The 9,624-nt window shown below is 37.1% G+C and overlaps 1 protein-coding gene across 2 annotated transcripts in view; it reads right to left on the minus strand.

Moving 5' to 3' along the window:
* Positions 1-9,588, minus strand: part of NCAPG (non-SMC condensin I complex subunit G) — a 34,984-nt gene extending 25,396 nt beyond the window's left edge. The window contains exons 1-3 of one of the 2 annotated variants that reach the window (XM_015242540.3): positions 9,274-9,588; positions 8,139-8,342; positions 7,407-7,635 (exon numbers count right to left, since the gene is read on the minus strand). In XM_015242540.3, the coding sequence (XP_015098026.1) occupies positions 7,407-7,635; positions 8,139-8,342; positions 9,274-9,384 (544 nt within the window). In that variant the 5' untranslated portion in view covers positions 9,385-9,588. The remainder of the gene's footprint in view (positions 1-7,406; positions 7,636-8,138; positions 8,343-9,273) is intronic. The other variant, XM_015242541.3, reaches the window with a different exon arrangement.
* Positions 9,589-9,624: the final 36 nt, after the last annotated feature.

Below are 9,624 nucleotides of genomic sequence, written 5' to 3' on the forward strand. Positions count from 1 at the left end.
AATGTAAATTGGTGCAGCAACTATAGAAAAGAATATGGAGGTTTCTTGGAAACCTAAAAACAGAACTACCATATGGCCCAGCATTTCCACCCCTGGGCATATATTCCAGAAAAACAAAGGCATTCATTCAAAAAGACACATTCACCTCACTATTAACAGCAACATTATTTATAATTGCCAAGATATGGAAGGATCCTAATTGCACATCAATAGATTAATAGATAAATAAGATGTAGCACATACATGAAATGGAATACAACTCACCCATAAAAAAGAAGGATATTTTGCCATTTGCAGCCCTTCATTGACTTTTTTTTTTTTTACTTCAAAAACCAGTATTTTATAACTGGCATAAACATTTCCATTGCATCAAAAAAAGCAAAACACCTAAAAATAAACTTAACCAAGGATATTTTTATACTCTGAAAACTGTAAAACACTTATGAAGGAAACTGAAGATGAAACAAAGAAATAGAAAGATATTTTGTGCTCTTGGATTGGAAAAATACACATTGTCAAAATAGCCATACTATCCAAAGAAATCTACAGATCCAATGCAACCCATGTGAAAACAGAGATTATTCACAGAACTAGAACAAACAATTCCAAAATTTATATGGAACCATAAAAGACCCCAAATTGCCAAAGCAATCTTTTGTAGGTCTTTTTTTGTCTCTTATTCTTCTTCTTGTTCTCTTTTCTTATGGTTTGATGACTAGAGAAGATCCTTTAACATTTGTTGTAAAGGTGATTTGGTGGTGCTGAATTCCTTTCGTTTTTGTTTACCTGTAAAGCTTTTGATTTCTTCATCAAATCTGACTGAGAGCCTTGATGGATAAAGTATTCTTGGTTGTAAGTTTTCTTCTTTCATCACTTTAAATATATTGTGCCACTCCCTTCTGGCCTGTAGCATTTCTGCTGAAAAATCAGCTGATAACCTTATGAGAATTCCCTTATATGTTATTTGTTGCTTTTCTCTTGTTAATATTTTCTCCTTAATTTTTGTCAATTTGATTACTATTTGCCTTGGTGTGTTCCTCTTTGGGTTGATCCTGTGTGGAACTCTTACTTCATGGACTTAGGTGACTGTTTCATTTCCCAAGCTGGGGGAGTTTTTGGATATTATCTCTTCAAAAGTTTTCTCAGGTCCTTTCTCTCTCTCTTTTCATTCTGGGACCCCTATAATGTGAATATTGGAGCACTTCATGTCGTCTCAGAGTTCTCTTAAACTATCCTCATTTCTTTTCATTCTTTTTTCTTTCTTTCTGTTCTGCAGTAACGATGTCCACTAATCTGTCTTCTAGCTCACTGATCTGCTCTTCTGCCTCACTTAGTCTATTCTTGGTTCCTTCTAGTGCATTATTCATTTCAGTGATTTTATTCTTCAACTCTGTTTGGGTATTCTTTATACTTTCCAACTCTTTGCTAAAAACTTAATTCTTAATTACTCCTCATGAGTTCTCTGAACATCTTCACCATTATTACTCTGAACTCTTTCTCAGATAAATTGCCTATCTCCTCATCACTTATTTCTCTTTCTGGGGTTTTATCTTATGCCTTGGCTGGGAGCTATTCCTCTGCCACCTCATATTGTCTTTCTATTTGTATTTTTAGGTAGGTTAGTTATGTTTCTCGACCTTACAGAGGTGGCCCTCTCTGGGAGACATTGTATGCATCCCACCAGTACACTCCTCTCTTGTCACCCAAGGGCCGGGGCCCAGCCAGTTCCAGTGTTTATAGTCTGGCCTGTGTTTGTGGATTCTTTCCAGGTGCTTTGGGATTGTTGTTTTATTATTTCTGGAATCTGTCCCCTGGTGGATGAGGCTGGACTAGAGGCTTATGCAGGTTTCCTGGAAGGAGGAGTTGGTGCCTGCCCCCTGCTGGGTAAAGCATGGTCCTGGTCCTCTGGTGGGTAGGGCCTTATCTAGGGTTGTGTCTAGAGGTGCCTGTGGCTCAGGAAGTCGGCTGATAGGTGGGGCTGTGTTTCCACCCAGTATGTTGTTTGGCCTGAGGCTTCCCAACCCTTAAGCCTACAGGCTGTTAGGTGGGGCTAGGTTTTGGTGCTGATGATTTAATCAAGATGTAAGCCTCCAGAAAAGCTCATGTACATGAACACTCCTGGAATGTCTGCCACCAGCTTTTATGTTCCCTGCATGAGAGGGATGAATAAGTGACTTAGAAGACAGGATAACAGAAATAACACAATGAGAACAGTAGGCAGAAAAGCAAGCAAGAATCTGAAAGCAATATAAGGCACCTATAGGATAACATAAAGCATGCATAACAGGAGTCCCAGAAGGAGAAGAGGAAAGGGAATTGAAAGTTGAAAAGGTATTTGAAGAAACCATGACTGAAAATTTCCCAAACCTAAAGAAGGAATCAGATATCCAAGCACAGGAAGCACAGAAGGTCCCAAACAAGAAGAATCCACATAGACCTACACCAAGATATATTATAATTAAGATGACCAAAGTTAAAGAAATGATTAGTTAAAAGGGATCCCCCTATAAGGCTTTCAGCTGATTTCTCAACAGAAACATTGCAGGCCAGAAGGGAGTGACAAGACACATTCGAAGTTCTGAATGAGAAAATCTAGGATTCTTTATCCAGCAAGAGTAAACCTTAGAACAGAATGACAAAGAATTTTACAGACAAGCAAAACGTAAAAGAATTCAGCATTACTAAACCTATCCTAAAAGAAACATTGAAAGCTCTATTCTAAAAAGAAAAGAAGTGAGAAGCTACAGAAAGGAGAAAACCACAACTGGAGATGCAATAACTACAATGAGCTGTAAGAGAATAAACATGAAGATGTAAAAGAGGACATCAAAATCGTAAAAGGTGGGAGAGGGGAGCAAGAAAATAGATTTTTTTAAAATTCTTTTTAGGATATGTCTGAGCTTATATGACTATCAGTTGAAAGCAAGCAGATGGGTTAATATACTTGAAAAACAGTGTAACCACAAATCAAAAGCATACAATAGAGTCACAAAAACCAAACAGAAACCAAGATAATACAAAAGAAAATTATCAAACAACAAAAAGAAAAAGAAAAAAAGAAAGGAAGAAAAGAGGAAATAATCAAATCAACTGGAAAACAAGTTCAAAATGGCAAAAACACACATCTATCAATAATTACTGTAAATGTCAATGGACTAAATGCGCCAATCAAAAGACACAGAGTGGCAGATTGGATAATAAAACAAGAATCTACAATATGCTGCATACAAGAGATCCATTTTAGGGAGAAGGGTGCACATAGATTGAAAGTGAGAGAATGGAAAAAGATATTTCATGTAAATGGAAACAAGAAAGCAAGAGTAGCAATACTGATTTCGGACAAAATAGACTTTAAAACAAAGGTCAGGAAGAAGGATAAAGAAGGACACTATATAATGATTAAAGGAGCAATACAAGATGAAGATATTACATTCGTTAACATATATGCACCCAATATAGTAGCACCTAAATACATTAAGCAAATACTAACAGACATAAAGGGAGAAATTGATGGGAACACAATCATAGTAGGAGACTTTAACACCTCATTAACATCACTGGACAGATCTTTCAGACAAAAAAACCGTAAGGCAATGGAGAAACTAAATGACACAATAGAAAAGTTGGATTTAGTTGATATTTTTTGGACATTACATCCCCCAAAAAACAGAATATATATTCTGTTCAAATGCACATGAAATACTGTCTAGGATAGACCACATACTTGGGCACAAAAGAAGCCTCAACAAATTTAGGAGGACAGAAATTACGTCAAGCATCTTTTCTGACCACAACGGAATGAAACTAGAAATCAACCACAGAAAAACAAATGAGGGAAAAGAACCACCACCTGGAGACTAAACAACATGCTACTAAAAAAGCAATGGGTCAAAGATGAAATCAAATAAGAAATTTAAAAATACTTTGAGACAAACAACAATGAAAACACAACCACACAAAACCTATGGGATGCAGCAAAAGCAGTCCTAAAAGGGAAGTTCACAGCGATACAGCCCTTCCTCAGAAAATAAGAACACTCTCAAATAAACAATCAAACCTACCCCCTAAAAGAATTAGAAGAAGAAGATTAAGCAAAACTTAAAATTAGCAGAAGGAAAGAAATAATAAATATCAGGGAGGAAATAAATAAAATAGAGATTTTTAAAAATAATTTTTAAAAAACCCAAACTAAGATCTGGTTTTTTGAAAGGGTAAACAAAATCGACAAACCTCTGGCCAGGCTCACCAAGAAAAGAGAGAGGACACAAATAAACAAAATAAGAAAGGAAAATGGAGAAATTACAACCAATACAACAGAAATACAAAAAAATCATAAGAGTATACTCTGAATAACAATATGGAAACAAATTGGACAACCTAGAAGAAATGGACAAGTTTCTGGAAACGTACAGTCCACCAAGACTGGATCAAGAAGAAATTGACCACCTGAACAGACTGATCACTAGAAATGAAAGAGAACCAGTGATAAAAAAAAAACCTCCCTAAAAAAAAAAGTCCAGGACCAGATGGCTTCACTAGGGAATTCTACCAAACATACAAAGAAGAATTCATACCAATCCTTCTCAAACTTCCCAAAGATTGAAAAGGAGGGAACACTCCCAAACTCATTCTATGAAGCCACCATCACCCTAATATCAAACCCAGACAAAGACACAATCAAAAAAGAAAATTACAGGCCAATATTACTGATGAACTTAGATGCAAAAATCTTCAACAAAATATTAGCAACACATAAAAAAGATCATATACCATGATCACGCTGGATTCATTCCAGGGACACAAGGATGGTTCAACATATGCAAATCAATGAATGTGATACACCATATCAACAAAAGAAAGGACAAAAATCACATGGTCATCTCAATAGATGCAGAAAAAGCATTTGGTAAAATTCAACACCCATTTATGACACTCTTACCAAAGTGGGTATGGAGGGAAAATATCTCAACATAATAAAAGCTATTTACAATAAACCGACAGCCAGCATACTGCTCATCGGTGAAACGCTGAAAGCCTTCCCCCTAAAATCTGAAACAAAACAAGGATGCCCACTCTCACCACTTCCATTCAACCTATTCAACATAGTATTAGAAGTCCTAGCCACAGCAATCAAGCAAGAAAAAGAAATAAAAGGGATCCAAACTGGAAGAGAAGAGGTGACATTGTCACTGTATGTGGATAACATGATACAATACACAGAAAACTCTAAAAGCTTCACACAAAAACTACTAGAGCTGATAAAAAGAACTCAGCAAGGTAGCAGGATACAAGATTAACATACAGAAATCAGTTGCATTTCTTTATACTAATAACGAAGTATCACAAAAACAAAGTAAAAGAAACAATCCCTTTTAAAATAACATCCAAAACAATAAAATACTTGGGAATAAATGTGACCAAGGACGTGAAAGACTTATGTAAGAAGAACTACAAAACACTGATTAAGGAAATTAAAGGTGACTTAAAGAAATGAAAAGATAGCCCATGCCCTTGGATTGTAAGAATCAGTATTGTTAAAATGGCCATACTACCCAAGGTAAACCCACGGATTTGATCTCGATCAAATTACCCATGACATTTTTCACAGAACTAGAACAAATAATCTTAAAATTTATATGGAATCACAAAAGACCCAGAATTGCCCAAGCAATACTGAAGAAAAAGAACGAAGATGGAGGAATAACACTCCCAGACTTCAGATAACACTACAGAGCCACAGTAATCAAAACAGCAAATTGGCACAAAAACAGACATATCAATCAATGGAACAGAACAGAGAGACCAGAAATAAACTCACAGACATACCGTCAACTAATCTTTGACAAAGGAATCAAGAATATACAATGAAGAAAAGACAGTCTCTTCAGCAAGTGGTGTTGGGAAAACTGGACAGCTGCATGTAAATCAATGAAGTTAGAACACTGCCTCACACCATACACAAAAATAAATTCGAAATGGCTTAAAGAGAATATAAGACAAGACACTATAAACGTCCCAGAAGGAAACATAAGCAAAACATTCTGACATAAATCTTAGCAAAGTTCTCCTAGGGCAGTCTACCAAGTCAATAGAAATAAAAGCAAAAATAAACAAATGGGACCTAAATAACTTATAAGCTTTTGCACAGCAAAGGAAACCATAACCAAAACAACAACCTACAGAATGGTAAAAAATATTTGCAAATGATGCAACTGACAAAGGTTTAATTTCCAGAATATATAAACAGCTCATACTACTTAATAACAAAAAAAAACACCCAACCCAGTTCAAAAATGGGCAGAAGACCTAAATAAGCAATTCTCCAATGAAGACATATAAATGACCAATGGGCACATGTAAAACTGCTCAATATTGCTAATTATCAGAGAAATTCAAATCAAAACTACAATGAGGTATCACCTCACACCTGTCGGAACAGCATCATTCAAAAGTCCAAAAACTATAAATGGTGGAGAGGGTATGGAGGAAAGAGAACCCTCCTACACTGTTGGTGGGAATGTAGTTTGGTGCAGCCATTATGGAAAACAGTATAGAGATTCCTCAAAGAACTAAAAATAGAGTTACCATATGATCAGCAATCCCACTCCTGGGTGTATATCCAGAGGGAAACTTAATTTGAAAAGATACATGCACCCCAATGTTCACAGCAACACTATATACAATAGCTCAGACATGGAAGCAACCTAAATGTCCACTGACAGATGACTGGATAAAGTTATGGTATATTTATACAATGGAATACTACTCAGCCGTAAAAAAAGAATAAAATAATGCCATCTGCAGCAACATGGATGGACCTGAAGATGGTCCAGTAAAGTGAAGTAAGCCAGAAGGAGAAAGAAAAATAACCATAGTTTTATCACTCATATTTGGAATCTAAAAAAAGAAAAAAGAAGACAATAATGAACTCATCTACAAAACAGAAACAGACTCACAGACATAGTAAACAATCTTATGGTTACTGGGAGAAAAGGTGGGAAGAGATAAATTTGGGAGTTTGAGATTTGCAGATGTTAACTACTATATATGAAAACAGATTAAAAAACAAATTTCTTCCGTATAGCACAGAGAACTGTATTCAATAATAACTTTTAATGAAAAAGAATATGAAAATAATTATATGTATATGTGTATTACTGGAACATTTTTCAATAATAAAGTTTAATGAAAAAGAATATGAAAACAAATACATGTATGTATGTGTATACACACACACACACACACACACCTGTATTATTGGGACATTATGCTGTATATCAGAAATAGACACATTGTAAACGACTATACTTCAATTTAAAAAAAGAAAAAGAAAGAAAGAAAATTCATCTGCTGAGAATTTAACAAAGTCAGCAAAACTGAAAAAGGATTTAGGAAGCTATACATACCATTAACCACCGGGCATTCATCATCTTTGGGATCCTGAAGGCGTGAAAGAGCAAGAACTGCCTGTATCCTTACATTTGGAATTTTATCTTTCAATCTAATAAGCATGGCTTCATTAATTTCATCAAACAAATCATCATCAATCTGGGCATTTTCTGGCATATTTCCCAAGAGCTTGTTTATGAGCTGGCACACTCTAAATCTAACTGCATTGCTGTTTGCCTCATGAGACTAAAACACAAACAAATCAAAATTATTCCAAGTCACATAATATTACTAAATAATGACATAACATTTGAATTCTGTATGTTTAGGATTTAAGAAGTTACAGTTCATTCCTTGCAGAGAAACTGTTACCTTGATCCATATGTATACTACATACACATAATACAAAATCTCAAAACATACACAGTCCAAAGTAGTTGCTAAATTACAAGAGCGTATTCCTCTTTTCAGGAATTCTTACTTTACTTCTAAAATAGAGAACTCATTTAAAACAAATGTATGTGAGAACTGGTTTAGAATGGTCATTAAAAATTTAATGCTGGAGTTATTTTAAAAGTTCACCTTTCAATCTTAATGACAGTTCTAATATTTCCTACAAAAAGAAGATCCATTCAGACATTTTCTCAATTACCAGATATTTCATTCTCTAAAATATACAAACTCCTATGGCTCTTTTAAAATAGTAAAATTGTCTACAATATTTCCCCAAAGTTCTAGTTTTCATATACCTTTAACAGAAAAGTGAACAAAAAATTTAAAATGCCACCATCTTTCTCTTCCTCATCATCTTCCATATCTGACTGGTGAAATGAGGTAACAAACTTGGCTGCAAATTCTATTACTCTCTCCACAGCTGGTTCTCGTTTATAGACCACCATAGCATATTTAAGGTAATGAACAAACTCCTCGTGAAAATCTGTTTTGTCATGCATCTGAAAGACAAAAACTCTTCACAAACTGCACACACAAAATCCTTTTTTGCTCAGCTTTACCAGAGTTAAGACGGTAGAAACACCAGCCATAACTTAAACAAACCAAAATCATTATTTAGTAAACTCTCAGTTATCCATATCATCACAAGAAAAATTAATTTGCACGAATTTCTCTCCATAGAAATTTACTATTCCCAGGGAGTTAACAAACCTGAATTTTGACAGTGAAAAGACTCCTCTGATTTTTTTCAATATCCTTGAATTCTCAATACAATGCCTTGGTATCAATCTAGTAAAAATCTAATTCTTCATTAACAACCCTAAATCAACAATGGCTTTAATATTTTATCATATTTACCCTTAATGTTACACAGCAATTTCCTTTTGACCAACTTTCACATCCTATCTCATATCCTCAAGCCCTGTTACACTGACTTACAATTTTTCTTGGACTTCAAGATAATTTATTTTCCTGAAATTCATTGTCCTACTCTTCTCAAGGCTCCCATTCAAAACGAAACAGTATTTACATTACTAGAGAGGAATCAGGTCCTAATGATTAATTTGCTTATTGGTGACTGATTCAATTAAACCGTGGGGCGAGGTTAGTTATTTGACGTGGGCGGTGACCCGAGGGAAAAACTATCGCCCAGCCACTGGGCTCAGGGTCCACCCTGCGGCCCTGCACTAGGCGCCGGTCTCCATCCCAATTCACCGCCCGACAGAGAATTAACGGTCCGTGCCGGAGGCCGCCAGGGAGAAGGGGGTGCCCGGGAGACCTCGGGCAAGTTGCCAGATCTCTCCGAACCGGGTCAGGAAGGTTACATAGCTTGTAGTTCTGGTGCGTGGAGCCCAGAGGGTCAAGGGAAGCCGCCGGGAGAGGCCGAGCCAGGAACCGGCGGCGGCGGCGGAGGTCCGGCACCGCGCTTACCGAGCCGTAGGTGCGGCTGAGCGCCACCACCAGCTTCGCCTGGTTCTGGTGTGGCTGCTGCGCCAGCTGGAAGGCCTCCTTAATCGACAACAGTTTCTTTTCCGCCCCCATGGCGCCGGGACCCTGGCGGGATGAAGCCTATCCGCGCTCGGCTGCAGCAGGCCCGACTGACCACCGTCAGAATCTCCACAAAGACGCTTCACAATCCGTTCAGCGGGCAGCCGAGGGCGTGGCTACCGCCAGAGCGTTCAAATAACTCCCGCGGGAGAAGGAAATACCGCGAGACTGCCGTGAGAGCGTAGAAAGACGAGATGGAGCCACCCTCGTCAACATCGCCGTTTCGACGCATGC

This window comes from Vicugna pacos, chromosome 2 (genome assembly GCF_048564905.1).
Source record: "Vicugna pacos chromosome 2, VicPac4, whole genome shotgun sequence".
Taxonomy (NCBI): domain Eukaryota; kingdom Metazoa; phylum Chordata; class Mammalia; order Artiodactyla; family Camelidae; genus Vicugna; species Vicugna pacos.